General features: G+C 46.3%; 1 protein-coding gene across 18 annotated transcripts in view; it reads left to right on the top strand.

Moving 5' to 3' along the window:
* The window catches only part of LOC310833951 (semaphorin-4A-like), a 76,258-nt gene that overhangs the window by 39,406 nt on the left and 14,179 nt on the right, over positions 1-22,673 (top strand). For all 18 annotated transcript variants that reach the window (XM_083717166.1, XM_083717159.1, XM_083717154.1 and 15 more), the window contains 7 exons: positions 3,435-3,599; positions 15,477-15,637; positions 17,320-17,382; positions 18,891-18,989; positions 20,310-20,421; positions 20,813-20,920; positions 21,159-21,289. In XM_083717166.1, the coding sequence (XP_083573292.1) occupies positions 3,503-3,599; positions 15,477-15,637; positions 17,320-17,382; positions 18,891-18,989; positions 20,310-20,421; positions 20,813-20,920; positions 21,159-21,289 (771 nt within the window). In that variant the 5' untranslated portion in view covers positions 3,435-3,502. The remainder of the gene's footprint in view (positions 1-3,434; positions 3,600-15,476; positions 15,638-17,319; positions 17,383-18,890; positions 18,990-20,309; positions 20,422-20,812; positions 20,921-21,158; positions 21,290-22,673) is intronic.

The raw sequence follows: 22,673 nt of genomic DNA on the forward strand, positions 1-22,673 counted from the left end.
TTAATTGGCTAAGCATCTGTGTCAAGCTTTGGTCACCTGAAGGCATAAGTTTCAGTGGATGGACAAAAAGCTCCAACCTAAACCAAGGAGGAGAATTGGGGGACCATCTTAGACAAAGGATGTATGAGCCGGACTGCATAATGCTCAAGTAATCTCCTGGCATATGCCAATAATTCTGGAGGAGTTGCCAGAATTACAGAGAAACCAATAGGTGAAAGGCTTGACCTTACCTCTCTTCCTGTTTGCTCTAAGTAAACTGGCTGGAGCAGGTAAAATGTGGGAGACTTTCTCCAGCACCTGGTACCCCTCTATTGTTTACAGAATCACAGAATTGTAGACTTGGAAGGGACCATGAGGATCATCCAGTCCAACCCTCTGCAGTGCAGGAATCTTTAAGAAACAAGAAGGCAAATTACTCCCTCTGATTTCGCAAATACCCTTGTGGTCCGATGCAATTCCTAAGCATTTCTGGTCACTGGTTTGCCAACAATGAAAAGAATTTACAATACTGTATTGAATGTCCAGTCCGTCTGTGCCAAATATTGAAAAAATAATAAAGAATTGAAAAAGTAAGAAAAGAAAAGTAAGAAAACATTATTTACAGCTTATGGTGGATAAGCTTTAAACCAGCCTTCTTGTACCATGATGGGAGCCATTGCCCAAAACAGCTGAAGAACACCAGGTGGCAAAGACTGCTCTGAATTTTGTGCCAGTACCAGACCACATGGGAAGCTTATGACTTCAGATTCCCTCCTAGGTTTTTGCTACCATTTGTTTTCAGTGGATCTTTCCCACAGTCCCAGGATTAGTGGCACATCCTTGTTTGGTGCCTTGCAGAACTCCCCACTCCCTGCCATCTTCACCTAGGGCATGATAAACGTGTCCCTTAAGTCTTCCTCTTTTCTGCATATTTTTATTGCGAAAGTTTTTACCCTATAGAAGAATGAGAGATTCCAAACATGAAAGTGTGAAACATTAATATGGCAAATAAGATGCACAGCTAATGCTGAAATTGAAGTAAATCAGATGCAAGCAACATCCCTTCTCTATCCCTCCCCCCCCCCAAAAAAAAATTGGTACCTGCAGTTACAACATTTCAGTTTCAACTGCCCAGGTACTATCAAAGCATTGAGATCCCTTTGTCCGCTGTTCTAGGAGAGCATCAGCGTTGAACAAAGAAACGCCTGTCTAAGAAACGCCTGAGACAGATTTGCTTTCTGTCCATGTGTTCTAACATACTCTGTGGAATGGTGCCAGACCACAAAGAAATTCATGAGTTTAGCTTTTCCTTCTGCCAGTTTTAATGCAACTGATAATTTCCCCACCGTTACAATACTCCACAGTGTGTTTAGCCAATTTATTTATTATTTATTTATCATTGATTACATCTGTATCCCACCTCTCTTCCAAGGAGTTCAAGATGGTATGCATACTTATCCCTCCCATTTTATCCTCACAACAAGCCTGCAAGGTAGGTTAGGCTGGGAGGCAGTCACTAGCCCAAGATCACCACCCAGTGAGCTTTATGGCCAAGTTGGGATTTGAAACCTGGTCTGACCAAAAGAAAGTTGTCAAAGGTTTGTACACAAAATCCCAATTTTCTCCATCCTATATACTGAGAAGAGCCAACTGCAGAGTGAGAGTCACATAATTGTTTGCATTTACAGCAAATAAATGCTTTGTAGCATTTATTCGGGCAAATATCACAGTCCAATATGAAACAATGTGGGGCAATCCCAGCACAGGTATATGTAAGAAAAACCTAACTTCACAGCCTCTCCAGCAGTTATAGCCCTAAGAGCCAGAAATGTGTGCCAGGCGCAGGGAGGTAAGATCCCATTGACGGATCCAATTTAAATGGCATTCTCTGGCCATTGCAAAAATTGATTTAACTAGTTGCTTATCCCATATATCAGTGCAGCACTCATGTGTGATAGACTGCTCAATATCACATTTCCAAAGCTCTTTCAGAGAAAATGAAAAGAGCTGGTTGTTTCATCATTTTATAAAGAATATATTTTTGGGACCAGACCCTTACTACTGTATTCATATTCTAGCATCAAGAGCTCAAAGCTGCTGAGCTCTCTCAGTGCTATATCTTTGCTTGATTTATTGCTGATAAAATGACTGTCAAGAATGTGAAGTTAATTGACATGCATTCCTTGAGGTTTTGTGGGAAGTCCCTCTATGGATAAAGGTGTTTGTATTTATAAAGATCTCTTACTTGGTGCAAGCTTCTATCATGCCAGTCCCTCAGCTGGACAAATTTATATAGGTAGTAGAAATACTGCCACAGGACCAAAGGAAGACGCAGAGAGAGCCTTCTGACAATAAGAGCTGTTCGACAGTGGAACAGTCTCCCTCAGGAGATTGTGGACTCCCCTTCCTTGGAGGTTTTTAAGCAGAGGTGGGATGGCCATCTGTCATGGATGCTTTAGCTAAGATTCCTGCATTGCAAGGGGTTGGACTAGATGACACTTGGGGCATCTTCCAACTCTACAATTCTATGGCCCAGGGCTGGATTAAGACCTTTAGAAGTCCTAACCAATGAAAAGATTATTTTAACACACACCCCGACTTGTATAATTCAAAATTTAATGTATTTAATGTATTTTTAATCTTTGTTGGAAACCGCCCAGAGTGGCTAGGGAAACCCAGCCAGATGGGTGGGGTACAAATAATAAAATAAATAAAAACAATACTAAACCATGAAATATAATTTTATTTTTCAAAATGACACAAAACTGACATGTATGCTGAAATGTACACGCATAGATGCCATGTGTAACACAGGACAGGATCCGGCTTCCTTATTCTGGTTCGATGTACATTAGTGGGGCGTCCCCTTGTTTATTTCAGGATGAGTAATAAAAAGAGAACAGAAAAATGGGGGGAGATTTCATTTACAATTCTGGTTTTCCCCATGATTCCTATTTTAGTGTTTTCCTTTTCAAAGTATCAAATGTCAAGCTTTTTGCAAAGTTTCGCATTTTGGGGGGGGGGGTTTGCCCTAAGCACGTGCTCAGTCTGCCTGTTGGGTAATCCAGCTCTGGAGAGACCCCTTCCATGAAACTGTCTCTCCACTCCTTCCAAACCAAGACAGTAATTTTGGTAAACTGATTTCAGATCCAGTCTAAACTGCAGAGTTAATTCAGAATTAAGATTCTGCTTTCTTCTTTGGTTAATTCCATTCCCAGCCGTGGTCTCTGCGTTGCATTGTGTAGAAAGGCCTCCTCTTTTCCTTCCTGCTTCACTGGAACAACCACAAGCAGAAACACTCTGAGGATGCCATCATGGCAGCAAAATACCGCAAACACTATTTAGAAATCTGCCTTCTGATCAGCCAACCCAGTTCCGCTCCAGACAAGCAGTGGGCCAAATACGTTCTCTTTCTGGTGGTTGACTTCCTTTTTTCTCCTCTTCTGCTTTAACAGCTACCAAGCTAGCTGCCCCTCCGCCACTCTCAACCAACGCAGCTACTGCCGTCTGCTAATTACCAGCCATGAACTCCGGACAGTCTTCCCACCTCTTGGGCTGCCTCTTGATGTTTGCGGCTGCTCTGGCCACAGATCAGATGCCAAGGCTAACCTTCCGGAAAGGTGAGTAACTCAAAGGACAGGGATAGCAGCAGCAACATCCAGGGGGAGATACTGAAAGGGGGCTTTGAAAGAGAACGAGGGAGATTTGGAAGAGGGAAGGCAACCTGGGTTGTGATGAGTGTTTTCGATGATTGCATTGCTTATGAATGCAAGCTTGGAAATGAGTACTGAGAGCTGAATTTCCACACAGGGTTTGAGTAGGGTTCTTTCCAAAAAAAACCAAACCAAGCATGAGTAGGTTTCTAGTTCTCATGGTGGCAAAGATAGGCTTGCAACTGCAGCAACGACGCTCAGTTCTGCCGTACTTGTCTTATGACTTGCACTCTCCCTCACTGAAGCGGCCTCCCAGAACACCTGCGCAATGCCAACTCACTTTTGGATTTTAGGGTTCTATTCAACGAAGGCTGTGCCAACATTGCCATCTTAGATCGCTGTGAAGTTGTTTGTTTCTCTGGGGCATGTCACGGCTCTTTCTCCTCTAGCTGTTTACATCAGCACGCTCACATCATTAGCGTCAGATTCATTTCTGTTTGTTTACATACCACAGGGGCATTGACAGCAGAGATGTCTTTTCCCTATGCATAGTTCCCATAGTTCCCTGTGAAGAGGGACTGATCATTAACTGCTCTTGAAAACTGTAGCTCTGTGAGGGGAATAGGGGCCTCCTAACAACTCTCAGCACCCTGTACAAACTACGGCTCCCAGAATTCTTTGGGGGAAGCGTTGACTGTTTAAGGGGTGTCACAGTGCTTTAAATGCGCTGTGTGAATGTAGCCTGACATTATCCTTGAAGGCCAAGCCTCTCTCACACTAGGAGGACAGAGGTTTGGCTCTCCAGAAGGGGGGCAAACAGGCCAGGCTAAACTGCCACTGACTCCCCTTCTTTGCTTGGGCCTTGCAGCTCAGGCCTGACTCATAGGTCAGGAGAGCAGCGTGGGATGTCTTCTTTCCATGGCGCTGCTAAGACACTTATTTCTGAAAACCATATTAGGGCAATGTCTTTATTAGCCTAACCAAAGTGTCCTCACAAAACATTCTGGGGCACAATGTATGTACTCTTCCAATGAGCAATCAGTTGAGGGACACATTTAAAAAATGAAGGAACATGCTTAAAATGGCCTCCCCTTCTAACACAATTAGGTAACTTAGGCCCCACTGATACCATACATTTAAATTATTATTTATTGGATTTATATGCCATCCTATACCCGCAGGGTGGTTCACAGAATAAAATCATAATATAAAACCACAAAATACATAATCAAAATAAAAACAACAACCCAATAACCCCGCCCCCAAAAGGTCATAGGATGTCAAGGGGCAGAGGGTGTTAAATCGCTGATAGCAGCAGTTAAGAGGCCCTTATTGCCCACAATTGTTGCAGCTCCCTGTGAAGAGGAATGAATTGTTAAACCACTCTGGGAACTGTAGTTCTGTGAGGGGAATAGGGGCCTCCTAACAACTCTCAGCACCCTGTACAAACTATGTCTCCCAGGATTATTTAGAGGAAAGCCATGACTGTTTTAAATGTATAGTGTGGCTGTGGCCAAAGAGACAGTGCCCCTGTCTAAGGCCAGCTGGCAAGTTTATGGTGTCAGAGGTCAGATTCAAACAAGGGCCGCCTTGATATTTTCACCGCTACAGCCACGCCACCGTCCATATGCACCAGCTCATATGTGTTCGTGTCCATACACATTCGTTGTGCGCCATTGTAGCATAGTGGTGACAGTGGAGAACCTGGAACTGGAGGACCACAGGTTTGAATCTGTGAAGTTCATTGAGGTGACCTTAGAGCAGTTCCCCATCTCTCTGGGAAGACCAAACTGAGGAATTTGCTGCTGTAGGATGCAATGGTGTCCCATCAGCTTTAGAAGGAGGCAAATCAACGGAGGCATAGGGAGTCTCTTTTTAGGAGCTGAGGTTCCTTTGGCCCCTCCAATAAAATATTTGAGGTGGCCAGCCCTCCCCTCCTGAAGCTGATGTGTTTTGTGATTGATTATGCAGGGCAGGGCTTACCTGGGCTCCCCCAATATTTTATTCAAGTTGGCACCCCTATGTAGAGGATAAGGTTATCGAAGGGTCCAGTCCCAATGGCTTTGTGTTGGAGGTGGTGTGCCTTTGGTTCCCAGTTGCTGGGGAACATCAGTGAGGAGAATGGCTGCTTTTGCACTCGGGTCTTGCTTTCAAGCTCCCCAGAAGAGGCATCTGGTTGGCTGCTGTGTGCATCCAGAGAGAAAGAGAGAGATAGACATGCATACTGCCTTGAACTCATCAGTGGCTGAAGAGCAGTAATTTTTATCCCAGTCGACATCTGCATTGGATTTTACATTGTTTTTAGATATGTCTTTATTGTTAAATCACTTTGGGAAGTTTCAGGGCAAGTGTTTCCTAAATGAAATGAAATGAAATGTCATAAATGAATAGATGGTACTATTGCACACTGCCCCAATCTTGGAGCGGTGAGAGACTCCAGGCACTTACCCAGAGTTTCATTTCTTTAGGAATGAAGGGCAGCAGAGACTGGGATGTCCTTAGGAGATATAATTTTATTCACACATATATACAAGCTGAGCATGGGGTGGAGTGGGGGTGGGGGCTCTAAGCGTTAACATCCCACCAGATCTTGCCTCCTCAGCCAAAACTCCCACATGCAAATTCATGGAGGATAAGGATCCACAATACCTCTGCTCTTCCTCCATGTTTGGAGGCAACAATGGTTCTGAATCCCATAGGAAGAGAGAGGGATCTTGGGATCAGGTCCTGCCAGCAGATTTCCCACAGGCATCTGAGTGGCCACCATGGGAACAGGACAATGGACTAGATGGGCCACTGGCCTGTTCCAGCAGGCTCTGCTTGTGTTCATATGTTCTTACACAAAGCCCTTCCATTGGCTTATTGTTCCTTTTCCTAGGATGATGGTGGCATCCAGCTGGGTGAGGGGTGTGTGGGAAATGCCCAGGTTCGCCTGGCTACTTCATTATATATTTTTAGGCGACAGGCATAAACGTTCCTCTTCAACCAGGCCTTTGGCTGATTGACATCCTACAGCCTTTTAATTGTATCTGTGGGGTGGGAGCTATTGTTTTGTTGTTTTGATTTAATTATTTACTGTGTTTTATCTTGTGATTTTATTCTGTGAACCACCCTGATCTTTTGACGAAGGGCAGTATATAAATAAAATAATAAATACAACACCTGGAGAGCATCATGACCAGATCAAAATAAAAAAACAGAGGGGCTTCCTTCCTCCACGCTGGCTTAATTTAGCAGCCCACAGCTCTGGCCACTGAACTGCTCTGTGCAAAGGAAACTTATCAAGCGGCCGGAGGGTGGGAGGAAGACGGAGTGGTGGCAGCAGTTCCTTTGTCAACCCAAAATAGAGCTGGTGTGGTAAAAGCAGCATCTTCCGGCAGTAATTACTCGGACATCTGTGCTGCCGACGTGTAGGAAACAAACAGCAGCTGCTGCCTCTCCAGCCCATTGATTCCTTCTCTCCGATCGTTTTTTGCTGTGAGATGGAGACTGGAGTGGGTCAGAAAGAGAAATGTGGGCAGGGGCTGGCTGTGGACTAGATAGGAAGCTGCTGCAGACTAAGTCCAACCCTGTACCATGGAGCTATGGCTTTTCCTCTCCGAATCAAGCAAGGTTCTAGACCACATGTTTCTGAATAAAGGGCTGCTTTTAATAAGAAGCTGCCTTGCACAAAATCAAACTATTGCTCCGTCTAGTTATCAGGACTGTCAAGACAGACTGGTAGTGGCTCTCCATGGTTTCAGGCAGTGGTCTTTTCTGGCCCTACCTGGAGATGCCAGAGATTGAAGCTGGAACCTTGTGCATTCAAAGCAGATGTTCGGTCATCACACTTTGACACCCTCCTCCCCCACCCAACCGGGACCTAGGGAAACTCCATGGAGGCTGTCCAATGCAAACTAAGTGCACTTAAACCTCTGGAAGCCAATGTACACAAGACCGTTTCAGGCCTAGGGCCAAAATTCTTGTGGTTTTTTTGGGAGGGGGGGAGGGAGGGGAGGACCCTAAAAATACACTTGTGCATGGGTGGGTGTCGGGGAGAGGGTTTTTTTTATTTAATTTAAATGTGGGTTACATAATCTGAACTTCCAACTCAAACTAAATCCTCAAAGTGGAGATTACTATATATATATATCATTGTGCACACACCTCCAGAGCATGAGAAATTTTGGGGAGGACCTTGGCTCGATGGGAGAGCATATGTGTTTAGCCAACTGAAGGTCCCAGGCTTTAAAACCCTGATATCTCCAAGTAGTGCTATGAGAGATCCCATCTGAAACCCTGGATTGCTGCTGCCAGTCAAGTAAATAGGATGAATGACCAGTCCAGGTGGATGAAAGGGCAGTTCCAGTATAAGGAATCTTCCTATTTACAGTAAATCAGCCTTTTTGTTCAGAAACGTGGACTAGAAACATACCGTACTTTATTTTGAGGGGATGGACCCCATAGTTCTGGGGCTGGACATCTAATACCTCCACTGCATGCAGAAGCTCCTAGTTTCAATCCCTGGCATTTACTTGCAAAGCTAGGAACGTCACTTGTCTGGAATTCTGGATAGATGATGGTGATGATGATGATTATGCAGTTTGGATAGTCCTGAGATAGATGGAACATGGAACAATGGTCTTCCTAAGTTGCTATGCCTTTGGGAAGGGCTACAGCTCAGGAGTAAAGCATCTGCTCTGCATTCAGAAAGTCCCATCTTCAATGCCCAGCATCTCCAAGTATTAGCTAGGAAAGAAATGCTGCCTGAAACCTCAGAGAGCCACTGCCAGTCATTGTAGGCCATGCTGAGCTAGATAGACTAATGGTCAGACAGACTCAGTATTAGACAGCTTCTCATTTTCCTAAATTCCAGTGGTGCTGCACTTACTCAGGCTTGGTGCCCTTTGGAATGAGGCAGCTGGGGGCTCGCTGCCGGTTTATAACTCTGAGAGCCATTTACAGATATACTAGTTGTGTGGAGGGGATGGAGGCACCCAGCCAATGTCTGCTGCTCCCATATCAGACACCCTAAGAACCCCGAACTCTGCTCTCCGTGTCTGTTCTCAGTCTGGACCATCTTCCCTTTGCACAGACCCCTAGATGACATCCTTTGCTTTTCAGATGGCAGGAGAAGAGCTGCTTCAGAACATTAAAAATAGGAATGGTCCTGTATCCAGAAACAATTGGCTAGCAATTTAGTTCCCATGGCAACATTTTGCCCAGGCTATTGACACTCTGTCAAATCCAGGTGTTGCCTCAGGATATTGCTGCACTGATAGCCCTGCTCACATAACAACATGTGTATGCTTGTATTCATATTTTAAGAATGCTCCCAAAAATCTGACTTGATTTTCTTGCTAGATTTCTTCTTTCTGAAGGGATACCCAGGAATTACCCCTTGTTCTTTTAATTTTAATTAAAAAACCTGAAGCTTGTAATGTTCCTGTGCAGAAGCTGTCTCATACCATTGTTCCATCTAACTCAGTATCACCTACACTGACTAGCAGCAACATTCCCAGGGTTTCAGGCAAGGGTGTTTCTCAGCCCTACCTGGAGATGCCGTCAGAGATTGAATCTGGGACCTTCTGCATGCAAGGCAGAGGGTCTACCACTGAGCTACATCCCTCCATTTGTGCTTCCCCTCACTGCCTTGCCATGCTACTGATGTGCATGTAGGCTTTAAGAAAATATTGCAAGGTTGCAGTCTCAATGGGATTGTGTGCACAAGTGCTTAAAATTCTATTTTGTGTTGAGTTTATGCAAGTCCACAGGAGTGTATGTGCGCACATCAGTAAAACACATGCAAGAAATGCACAGTCAGGTTTGCTTCTTTGCAGTGTTTTGGTGGCTCAGTGCATACTTGTGTGATGTTACTATAGCATAGAGCAATGAGAAATGTAAATTCGACTGTTTTTCTCCAATTATGGAATTAATTTTAGGACATCTCCAACTTAAATCAGAATCCAGGTGGACTGGAAGGCTGAGCAGAGTCATCTCACCCGCTCTGCTCAGAAAGGAAGAGAAGGGGTCCGTCTGCTCCATTGCTAGAAAAGTCAAGGAGAAGAACTAAAAGCTAAATCAAAGAGGGAGCTCTTAGTCTTGTTTCTATATGTTGGGAGGGGTTCATGCTCCTAGGTGTGCTTGGTCCCCAAACCGACCACTGCAGCCCTTGGTGCCTCCAAAAGTTTGCCTACCCTTGCTCTTGCAGGCCAGCTCAGTGTTTTAATTCTAATCTGAACTGTATCTCACCACTTCCTTCCTCTAAGGTTGTGGTGGGTTTTCATTCAGAGAAGTACTGACAGTTTCAGCTCAGAGTGAATATTGCTGCAGATGTTGGCAAGTATTGTTGGTGTGTTCATTGGCTGAAGGGACCGAACGGATGCATGGGCAGCTAGAGACCCCGGGGCACAAATATAGCCCCAGTGGCTTCCACAGGAACCTAGGAACTTGCCTTCTATAAATTCATCTGATTCAGTATTGTGTGCCCTAACTACCAGCAGCTCCCCTAGGGTTGCACATGGGGGTCGTCGTCCCCCCATCTTGCTTGGAAATGCCGTGGGACGAACCTTCTGCACATAAAAAAGATGCTCTACCACTGAGTTATAGACCTTTTCATTTGGATCTTGACACAACCTGTGGGAAAGGACCATAGCTCAGTGGGAGAGCCCTTGCAAGCAGAATGTCCCAGGTTCAATCCCCAACATCCTCCGGGTAGGACTAGGAGAGGCCCTGCCTGAAACTCTGTAGAGTCATTGCCATCCACCGTAGACAATGCTGAGATAGATGAGCCATCTCTGTCTAAGTAGGCTCCCTATGTCTCTGTGTCCTTGTGCATAGTCCCGATCCCAAGCAAATGTAACTCTGACACAAGTGTTCAGGAAACCATAGAAAGCTTGTGGCGATATGTTACTGTTTGGGGTGGGGGCTGCCTAACTGGGGAGGGGGTAGTCACATAGATTCTGTTAACAATGTTCTCCCTATATACCCCTTTCCTGCCGCAAAATCCAAGTGTTCTAACTTTGCATTTCCTAACCCCTACCCTTGATAAATCACTCTCTCCCTTTATTTATTTGCTTCCTAGATTCTAGGTTGGAAACCTCCAACCAAATTTCCTGGGCAGCTGCAGGGATTTGCATCTGTCCCATACAGGGATTGAATCTGCAACCGTGGCTTTATCAGCACCATGCTCTAACCAGATGAGCTGGCATAGTGGCGTCAATGCATCTTGTCCTTACTGCTGGTGCATGGAAATGCTTGGGCAGTGAAGTAGGATGCTGGCCCTGCCCTCACTTCTCCATCAGGTCACCATGGCTCTGCAAAGTTAAATGGGTAATTCCCAACCTGTCTGTGGGCCCACAGGGCCCCCTCTAAAAGAGGAGGAACCTATTCCCGGACTCTGCCTTTCCGCCTTCAGCCCATCAACCACCATTGGGGCATGTGGTTAATCCTGCCCTGTGTGTGCATTGGGTGCAGCCAAATTCTGTTGCAGCATTTCCTGTGCGCAGAGGAGGAGGCCCACAGTGACTGTGGTAGAGATGGATGCAAAATTCAATTCCGTTCACATTTAAAGGCCAGCTGACCTAATCTGAACTTTCTGAAATGAGATGTGAACCAAAAGGCAGCCACCCTTTGAAATTCGCACTTAGCCGAATTTTGCTATTTATTTTCTCTTTACATTTATATCCCACCTTCCTCCGAGGAGCCCAAGATGTGACATACATAGTTCTCTTCATCCCCATGTTGTCTTCTCAAGAGCCCTGTGAGGTAGGTTAGACTAAGAGTGAGTGACCAGCCCAGGTTCACCCAGCAAGCTTCATGGCTGAGTGGGGATTTGAGCCCTAGTTCCTTAGTCCAACACTCTAACCACTTCACACCACACTGGCTCTTGGGAATATAGTTCTCCAGCCAAGTAATGTGTACAAAAAGGCACACAGTAGTGTATAATGTCAACATAAATGCCTATACTGTTGAAAATAACAAACAAAATGCATTGTATGAGGGAAGTTTGCTTGCAAAAGTGTGTACATTAGACCAGACTGCAAAAATGTGTTTATTAGGAGATATGCACACTAAAATGCTGATTAACTTCTGTGAATATATTTTTTTTAATCTGCAAATTGCCTGAGGCAAAAAGGGAAGGTGCTGCTACTGCCACCTTGCTGCCTCCCTTACCTGAGTCTCATGGCAGTGCCTGTGAAGTGGCAGTGGCAGGTTCTGGCGATATCTTGCCGGAAGCTTCCACCACTGCTGCCACCACTTCTCTGTCACTAGCAGGGGTGGGCGGGACGCTCTTGGGGGCACGGCCTCAGCATGCCTCATGGGTGGCCCAGCCCTGAAAGGAAATTTTCAGATTGGAAGAATTGGAAACTTAGAGAACAAAATTGACAGATTTGCCCAACTCTCACCTGGTATAGCTTCTTTCCAACAGAAATCACATAAAGAAGCACTTGTTTTCAGAAAAAGAGCTGAGTAAAGAAAGGAGGGGTTTGACCTGAGGGAGGAAGGAAGCCTAATGGAGCCCTTATGAGCATGTTTCGGTTAACTATCAAGCCATTTCCTGAGGGCAGGAGGCAGGGTGTTAATTATAGGAAATGGATCTCATTCAGGACATGTTACTTTAAAAGGGACTGTCAAGATTGCAAGCACACATTTTACTCAAACTCAGTTTCCTGTTAAGCTACTGAAGAGTTTGGGGTGATGATCTAATTTCACTGCATTCAGGGCCGTCTTACCCATAGGCCGTAGTGGTGCGGGGCGCCAGGGTGCCAGGCTCTCAGGGGCACCAGGCCAGGAGTCTGGGGCCTGAGAGCTGGAGTCTGGAGAAGCAGCCATAGCAGCGGGCGATGGCCAGGGGAGAAGAGGGGAGCCCCAGCCCCCCCGAGGCCTCGCCACCCCGCACTCCACCAGAAATGGCTGAGCGCGAGGCCGGTGGCAGGAGTTCCTCACGCCTTCCTCTGCTGTGTTTGCCCTGGCTGGGCCTGGCCTTGGCACTGGTAGCGGCCTTGCTGGCCGCAAAGTACTATTGGGACTTGGTGGTGGCCCAGCGGCAGATACTGGCGGAGGGAACCTCACCACAGGAGATGGAGAAATCTTTGCGAGGCGTCTGCAGGGAGTGATACTGGAAGTCGGGGCTTCTTGGGGGGCAGTGAAGGGGAGAATGAGCAGAGTCAGGGCTGGTCTCGTGTGGCTGAGAAGTTGGCGGGCAAAAACAGGCATTTTGGGGGTGCCTTTTGTTTTGCATTTGGGGAGCCTTTTTGTTTTGCAATCTGTGTATAGTGCAGCCCCGGAGCTGCCTGTTCAGAAAGGAAGCCTTGTGACTTCCAAGTAAAGTGTGTATCGCATTGCAACTTCACAGTGCCGTCCTCTCCCAAGTCCCATGTGGGATTCTTCAGCGGGATATCCCAGTGAATAGGCTGGTAGCCTGAGGTTTGCGATTGTCCATGTGCTTGGAAGCAAGTCCGCTTGAATACCACTGGGTGCCCTTTTGCGTAGACATGCATACGCTTGCAATGTAAATATACCTCACGTAGCATTTAATGAATGTAGGCAATTAACAGCCACAGGGATGGGATCGTTGTCATTGCACATCTTCCGTAACATTAGTCATCCAATGAAGCACGATGGTGGGAGATTCATAGGCACACATTTATTCACCCTGTACAATCCAGATGTTGTTGAACTACAACTCCCACCAACCCAAGCCATCGGATTTGGGGGCTGGTAGGAGCTGATGCGAATTGTACTCCAACAACATAATATGGGGTGCGCCACAATATCCGCCCCTGCGGTACATAGTTGAACTATGAGATTTGTTGCCACAAGCTGTGATGATGGCTACAGGCTTAGATGATGTGTGTGACATGTTCATGAAAGGCATGTTGTGGCTGTTAGCTATAACGGCTACCTAGAAACCTCTGTGTTTGTCCGAATGCCAGTTGCTGGGGTGGCTGTCTTGTCATGGTTGTGGGCTTCCTAGAGTATTTGGTGTGTGATGCAGAACTAGATTTAAGTATTTCCAAGTGGGAAGTGCCAGGCACTGCCCAGGAATTCGAGGAAAACAAAAGTCCTTTGGAGGTTTTTAAGCAGGGGTTGGATGGCCATCTGTCATGGATGCTTTAGTTGAGATTCCTGCATTGCAGAGGGTTGGACTAGATGACTCTTGGGGTCCCTTCCAACTCCACAGTTCTGTGATCTCCAGTGCCAGAGGCAGCATGCCTCTGAGACTGTGTGCACACCATACTTCAAAGTACATTTAACGTGCGCACGCACTACAAGAATCCTGGGAACTGAAGGATGCTTGAAAATGCCACTCTAATGTGTAACTACAGTTAATAGGATTCTTTTTGGGTGGGTGGGTGCTTCAGAAGTGCTTTAAATGTTTGGTGTGTATGCAGCCAGAATATGAGTTACCGGGGAATGACAGAGAGAGGGCTATGGTGCTCATGTCCTGCACAAGGGCTTCCCATAAACATCTGGGATGGTCACTGTAGGAACTGAATGCTTGACTAGATAGGCTCTTAGTCTGATGCTGCAGAGCTCTTCCTGAGTGAGGATATCCCAGAATTCTTCTTGACATATAAGCATTGTTTTTAAGTGAACAGGGAAACATTACTGGTGAATGAGGTACACCTCAGTACTGTGAATGAGGTACACCACGAGGTGCCTAGCTTTGCTCAGTTGCAGACTGAGTCTCGGGTTGCTTTGTTGCCCTGAGCTGGGGGGCGGGCGGATCTTTGCACTCCGGCGCCGCATATGCTTAAGACAGCCCTGATTGCATTCACTTCCTCCTTATTAGAATGAAAAGTGTGGGCATTCATTGCACTTTCCTTGCTTCCCCATTTCCACATCCAGCAGCCTCAGGATGGCTGCAGCGGGCAAGGATTAGCATGGAGCAGGTTATGGCTACATGAACACTCTGCTTTTCTCATTAGGGACTCATGGTGACATATATGGTTCTCTTCCTCCCAGTTTATCCCCACAACAACCCTGTGAGGTAGGCTAGGGTGAGAGATAAGTCAAGGTCATCCAGTGAGCTTCATGGCTGAGAAGGAGTTTGAACCCAGGTCTTTGAGCTCTTAGTCTGACACCTCTAATCAACACATTTCACTGGCTCACGTGGCTGCCAAGATTTGGTTTCTTCTTTTTCTCCCCAGTATTTTTTCACTTGCTCGCCAAAAAAATGGTCACAGATCCAGACTTAGAAAATTCTCTACCCTTTGTCAAAGACAAAACTTTTAATAATAAGAATACCTAGCTGTTGCTGCTTTCAAACTTAACACTTCTCATCATTGTAATCCTACCGACACCCTTGTAAGGTAGGCCAATTATTATCCCCCATTTTTTGCACAGGGAGGGTGCAACCTGTACAGGCTGTGGTCTATACTTTGAGAGTGAATGCAATCAGGCAGACCAGCTAAACCAGCCCTCCTTCCTCTTTACTGCCCCTGCCACCAGAGTAGACACAGAACAGGGGGGCGGTGGCAGTGGCAAAGACGCATGACCCTCTCCACCCAGCCCAGTCCCCTGATGGAGATGCAAATCTCCTGCTTTCCAGTCTTCCACTTGATCAGTTCATGAGCAGGGAGGGGGGTGATGACCTCCCCTCCTCACTGATTTGCACAGCTCAGCTGGGGAGAGGGGTTGTATGTGCTGTGTGTGTGTGAGAGAGAGAGGGACAGAAAGTGGTTTGTGTGACCACGCCAACTTGTGGCCATGTCCGCCCCAGAAGGCTGTCTATGGGTGGATGATGCTGCCCCACCCCCCACAAAAATTATTAGCCACCCCTAACTTTAGGGGTCACAATAATTTCTGAAGAGGTGTTCTAAAAATAAATGAACCTAACCACCTTTTCTCCTCCCTCAGGGGATTCCAGCCGAATAGTTTTCTCATTCCACCGAAAGGGGGTTCAGAATTACGACACTTTTCTCCTGAGCAAAGACGGGGCAACTCTCTATGTGGGAGCCAGAGATGCTATCCTTGCTCTTGACATCGGCAGCCCTGACTCCATCAGGCTGAAGGGTGAGGTGAGTGGGAAACGGGGATTTGGGATAAGACGTGCTGGAGGAAAATGAGGGGGTGGGTCTGGCATGGCGTTCTGGTGATGACAGGCCTTCTGCCCCCTCTCACATAGCTACCACCTCATCTCTTTAGAAAGCTCAACCCCCAGGGGGTGGCGATTTCTTTGAATCCCAAAGAAATACAAGGAGAAGCAGGGCTAGGCACCAATTCCCCTTCTCATTTCCTCAAGATCAGCGTGGCTTACTTTTGCCCAGCAAAGCCTGCCATTATAAGATCATGAACCAAAGGGTCCTAGGCTCGTGAGGGGGAAGAATGCTCTTTGAGTTTAGCCGCAAGAACGAATTTCCTAGAATTTCTTTAGACTCAGATAGAAAATAAGAGGAAAGAGTACAAAGATGAAAGCAGAACAGTACGTCAAAAACAAAAGAAGCAGTTCAAGCCAGGACTAGCTAAACTGTTTCGGTTCCTTACAGGCAGGTTTCTGGACACCTCAAGTACAGGAGTCCTATGTGGGGGTTGTGTTCCGGGGGATCGTGCCTAAAGGCAGAACTGTGTATAGTCAAGACATAGGGTTCAATGGTGGGTGGGATTGCCAAAGTCTTTTCCACCCCAGATGCCATGCCCTTTGCCACCACCTTCTTAATTCCTTTTTTTTTTTTTGCCAAGCCTGTAAAGCTGAATTCGCACAAGTTAAATGCATGTAAGTTGAGAGCTTACTGTGTAGAATATATATATATATATATATATATATATATATATATATATATATATATACTTGTACCCAGTCCATCTCAACAAGTTTCCCCAGCCACTCTGGGCGGCTTTCAGTAGAATATAAAAGAACCCACCAAAATATCAGATGTTAAAAGCTTCCTGATACAGGACTGTCTTCAGATGTCTATGGAATGTCATACAGTATAATGATTTATCTCTTTGACATCTGATGGGAGGGCAATCTACAAGGCAGGCACCACTACCGAGAAGGCCCTCTGCCTGGTTCTCTGTAGCTTTGCTTCTCGCAGTGAGGGAACCGCCAGAAGGCCCTCAGAGCTGGAACTCAGTTTCCAGGTTGAACAATGGGGGTGGAGGCACTCTGCACTGATGGTCCAACTCATTGAGGACCACAGGATTATATAACAACAGCCCTCTCTTAAAAGGTGCCACCCCAGGTCCTGTTTAACCAGCAGAATTAGCCAGCTGATCACCTTAACCAAAATAATGTCCAGGGGCCAGAGACAGGTGGCTGTAAGGCGGGAATAAGCCACACAGTGAAAACCGCAACATTATCTCAATTTGTGGACAGGACTTCTCCGTTTACAGATAATAGAGGACTAGGAAGACTCAAGTATCTTAAAAGGGGCAGACTGGGGACAGCAGAAATGTGCCACAACTGGCACTTTTCCAAATGTTGTGGTGCCGTTTCTCTAAGTGGGCAAAAAGAAGCATGTATTTGGATAGGGAGGGGAAGAAAATAACATGCAAAAAATGTGTTATATTATTAGAGGAAACGGCATACTGCAATTTGCTTATCAGTCCTACAATGCTGACAAATTTTACGAGGGTGTTAAAAAAACCCTGCAAAGGGATATGTGGAGAATTGAATTTTAGACTGGAAGAATGAGAAACTCAGAGAATTACTACTACTACTACTACTGTTATCTAAAGTCTTTCCCTTTTCCTGTGATAGATACTGTGGGGCCCCACAGCCACAAAAAAGGTTGAGTGCGTCTTCAAGAAGAAAAGCAATGAGGTAAGATATGTCTATGTCTCTCTGTGTGTGAAGCTTCATTTCCTTGCTTAGGAATTATAACTTAGTCTGTATGTGTTTCTGCATGCAGCAAATATAAAAGCAGACCCTGAGTGGGGTAGGGGTTGGATCAGGGCCAGTGGACATGATGCTGACGAAGGGGGAGCTTAACTCTTTCCTCCTGCATTTGGCTGGTTTCGGTCCCTATCTCCACTCCAAAACTGCTGCCTGACCCATGGGGTGGGGGTAAGATATAGGAAACTCAGTTGTGCAAGAAGAAGCAGCATAAAACCAGGGGTGGTTCTGCTTGCAGGTCTCCTGTGCCATGTCTAGTGTGCCTTCAAATTGGTATTTTCTGTGGGGCCAGGCAAGGGAGAAACAAGTCAGTCCAGACATATACTTAACACACCCTAAAATGGCTTCAGGATAGTGGGATCTACTCTGGGTGGGTGGGGGGTTGTCTGTGTTTTGGGGATGAGGGGATTACTTGCTCTCTCAGATCCACTGGTGCCAGTTGCAAATCATGTACATTGACAGTTAAGAGAATTTTGAGCCCAGGAGTTTGTTTTGAGTGCTAGAACTGAATAGAGATCACAGTCCATAAACACACACACACACACACACACAGAGAGAGAGCCATTCCTGGTCTGCTTGCTCTGCCCCCTCCCCTTATTTCTTCATTCCAACAGTATAATTTAAGGGGTGGGTGGGGGTCTTTGTTCCTGCCATTGTTAAACTGTTGAGAATCAGAAATCCTTGCCGGTGTATTTCGAATCACCCAGGGCACTTGTCAAAGCAGAATTATACACAAGTGTCGCTCCCCCTGGTGGATAGTTTATTCATTTGCTTATTGAGGAATTTATAGCTTGTCTTTGGACAAGAGAGACCCTCAGGGAGCTGTAATGAAAAACAAACAGACAGTCTTGACTGTAAGCTGATTAAACAAAGGGGGGGGGGGAGAGGGAGAGAGAAAGAGAGAGAGAAGTGGGCGGCAGCAACCTCCCATACTTGAAACTAAAAGCCAAAGCTTGTCTGGATAAATAGAAGTTTGGGGTCTATATAAAGCTCTTGAATCTGTCAGACCTGAGCAGGTAATTCGTGCCATAACTGTTGGCACTCTAAAAGGCACTCTTCTGGAGTGCCTACCAATCCTAATTGATGGCGGGGCTTTGCTAGATTTTGAAGAGCAGGATGGTGCCTCTGTGTCATGGCCCCTGAGCTTGCACAGCTTCCTGAGCCAGGTGAGACGCATTGGAAGAGGAAGAGTTACCCCAGGAAAGCAGAGGAATTGCAGGCTCCCATGTTTTAAGGAAACAAATAATGCAGGTGTTACCTCTTAACCACTTCAAAAACCCATTCGAACTTGCAAGCAGAAAAGGGGCTGCTTTTGCGTGCATTCTGTACACTGTAGGACACAGTTGTGCATTTCAACAACCTCCCGGTGGAAACTTCCTCTGGGATGCAAATTTAAGTGGCAGATGAATCTTGATTTCCCCTCTTCATTTCCACAGACAGAATGTTTCAATTTCATCCGTGTCCTGGTGCAGCTGAACGACACACACCTTTACGCCTGTGGGACGTACGCTTTCAGCCCCACCTGCACTTACGTTGTGAGTTCCTGGGGCAGAGAGGGAAGGGGGCGGGCTCCACCAGGCTAGCAACTAACCAAGGGGTAGCCAAGGTGGTCCCTCTGCCAGTTGTTGGACTCCAGCTCCCATCATTCCCAACCACTGGCTATGCTGGATGGTGCTGATGGGACTTGTGGTCCAACATCTGCAGGCGGCCACATTGGCTAGTCCTGGACTGGCGAAAACCTCTGCATCCTTTGTGATCTAATCTCCAAGGGAGCACCCATTGGATTTCCAGACTGCTATGCTGCACCCCTGAACTATAACTGCCTCGAGAGACCCAATGGATGCCTTGTACCACCTGCGCACCCCTGAAACTGGAGCAGCCTAGTAACTAAGAGGCTGAGGCAAAAGACCAGTGATCCCTGGTTTGAATCTTGCTTTGCCATGAAGTCTCTAGATGAACCTTAGGCAAGCTGATCTTGCACACATCTCAACTCCCCCATCTGCAGTATGGAGAGAACAATAAAAGTTTGGTTGATTCTCAGAGCTTAGTCTCACCATTTTCTAAACACAGAGCCCCATCCAGACACAAAACTTTGAGGTTTTCTACAATCAAGCAGTATATATATATGTTGGTGCTGACCTTTAAAGCCCTACACGGCCTCGGCTCAGTATACCTGAAGGAGCATCTCCACTGCCACCATTCTGCCTGGACACTGAGGTCCGCCTTCAAGGACCTTCTGGTGGTTCCCTCACTGTGAGAAGTGTGGTTACAGGGAACCAGGCAGAGGGCCTTCTCGGTAGTGGCACCTGCCTTGTGGAACGCCCTCCCATCAGATGTCAGGGAAATAAACAACTACTGGACTTTTAGAAGACATCTGAAGGCAGCCCTGTTTAGGGAAGTTTTTAATGTTTGATGTTTTATTGTACTTTTAATATTCTATTGGGAGCCACCCAGAGTGGCTGGGGAAACCCAGCCAGATGGACGGGGTAGAAATAATAAATGATGATGATGATGATGAAAAAATCAAATGAAACCAAAACAAAAAAAAGCTTACTGAACATCTGTGAACTAGTCAAGCATTCCTGCTTGACCTAACCTAACCTCCAAGGTTTTTTGGAGGATCAGAACAAAGCAAGGGATACACATAAGGCACCCAGAGCGTCCTGGAGGAAGAGAAGACCCATGCCCAAAATGCAATAGATAGAATTATGCAAGAAGAATTATGCAAAACTATATTAGGAAGAAATGACGTTTCCCAAATTGTGCAGCAAATAGGGATGCTTGCTTTCTGAAGGACGCTTTCCAATATATTCTTTTTTCCTTCTTTCCCCCCTTTTCTTTCCCTGGCTTGCTAGGACCTGGAGAATTTTACCCTGGCGACTGATGTAAATGGCAAACCTCTCCTCCTGGAAGGGAAGGGCATTTGTCCCTTTGACCCTCAACATCAGAATACAGCAATCATAGTCGGTGAGCCCTTGTAACACCCCAGAATCATTGCCTGTCCCCCTCTCCGGCCCAACGACACATTACTGAAGGCTCTAATCCAACCTTCCCCATCCAGATGTTTTGGACTACAACTCCCATCAGCCCCTGCCAGCTGGCAATAGAGGCCTGTGCTGTTCCCGGACCCATGCTGGTGCCTTTCCCAGGGATGCACACTGGAGATGAGATGCCCATTCTGGGATTTAACTGTTATGGGCCCTGGGGAGGGAGCTGAAGGGTGGGGAAGTTAGCAAAGCATACTGACTGACAAGATATTTAGACAGGCAAGAAATGGCGGCAGTGAATTACCAGAACTCCAGAGAACAGGGACTGTTCGTGAGAAGGAATCATCTTGTTTCCTGCCTTTACTCTGCAGATGGCGAACTTTACACGGGTACCAGGAACAACTTTCAAGGCAACGAGGCCATCATCACTCGCACCCTGGGCAGCAGGACTGTTTTGAAGACAGATAACTGGCTGCATGGTAAGAGCAGAACTGGAGGACTGGGGAAGGGGGAAGGGTCTTAGTCCAGCCCCCAACTAGAATCCAGTGACTCCCACCATCCACCATGGCCTGGTCGCCTAGGCAACTGATAAGTTAATGGATTGGTACCCAGAGAAGATGCATCTCCTAGGCAACAAGCTTTCGCCTGGGGATTCACGCCAGCTGAGTCAAGAACTGGGAGGGCAAAGGGGATCTCATGTCTGGCTTCCCTCTCCAGGTGATGCAGCTTTTGTGGCCTCCTTCAACATCCCGGTTGACGACAAGGTCTACTTTTTCTTTGGGGAAACAGCTAAGGAGTTTGACTTCTTTGAGAAACTGACCGTCTCCAGGGTGGCTCGTGTCTGCAAGGTGAGCCGTCTCAAGAATCAAGGGAGCTTTTGAGCTGGGACTTGCTTGGGCTCAACCCCAGAAACATATTTTCCGTGGCAAAGCTTTAGCTCTTGAATGTCTGAAGGAGTAACACATGAGCATGTGCAGGGTGGCTGTCCCTTGCCTTCATTCATCACATATCTGGGATTGGAAAAGAGGGTTTCCCAAGAAGGAACTGGAGCCAGAATTTAATTTTAATTATTTTGCTAACATATTGGAAAGGTTTTTCCTTTACAAAAAAGACAACAATAAGGCCAAGGTTGGTAGTTTGGAGCAAGGAGACATAATAGAGATTTATTCCCTTTTGGACAATAGTGGACTGCCAATGATTTTCCCTTCCCCTCTCATAATGCTTGAATTATAAGAAGTAGATTTGGGGCAGACAAATGAAGGGACGAAGTGTAATTTGAGAATCCACTGGCACAAGATGTACTGATGGCTGGTAGCTTAAATAGTTTTCAGTATTGGATTTTTAAAAAAAGCATTGGACAAGTTCACAGAGACTAGGTCAGCCAGTGGCAATTAAATAGGACTTCTGTGTTCAATCTCCCTCTGAATATCAGATGCTTTCATGCCCTTGCTCCTATCCATCCTTCCTGAAATCTCTTAACTGGAGACCAGAACATAAGGGGAGCTTCTGCTAAATCAGAAAGGATGCCTTTCTAGGGTTGCTTTCCCAAAACTGTTGCCCACCAGATAGTAGTAGTAGTAGTAGAAGTAGCATCATCATCATCATTGCATTTATTAGCCTTCACCAGTGGATCGATGGGCAGGTTGCAACAATTTAAAATTCAGAATTAAAGATAGGAAAAGCAATTAGGGGTGTTGTACTACTACTGCCATTATCACTGTCCAGTTAGGGCCAGTGACTCCAGCATTGCAGCATGTTCCTTTGGGTCCCTTCCAACTCTACAATTTTATTACAGTGGTACCTCGGGTTACAGACGCTTCAGGTTACAGACACTTCAGGTTACAGACTCTGCCAACCCAGAAATAGTACCTCGGGTTAGGAACGTTGCTTCAGGATGAGAACAGATATCGTGCAGTGGCAGTGCAGCGGCAGCAGGAGGCCCCATTAGCTAAAGTGGTGCTTCAGGTTAAGAATGGACCTCCGGAACAAATTAAGTTCTTAACCCGAGGTACCACTGTATTCTGTGAACATTTGTAGGGTTGCAAGCTATGGAAGGTTGATCTAATGACTCTAGCATAGGGATATCAGAAACCGCTGGTGAAAATTGAAAAGGAAGTGAAAATTGCTGCAATCTGTGCTTCCATCTGTGGCCAGGAATGGAAATCAGTCAGGCGAATTCTATTTGTACTTGTTCACATAATTTTGTTGGGTTTTTTTAAGCACACAAACAAT

The sequence above is a fragment of the Podarcis gaigeae genome, assembly GCF_964106915.1.
Source record: "Podarcis gaigeae genome assembly, chromosome: 16".
Classification (NCBI taxonomy): Eukaryota; Metazoa; Chordata; class Lepidosauria; order Squamata; family Lacertidae; genus Podarcis; species Podarcis gaigeae.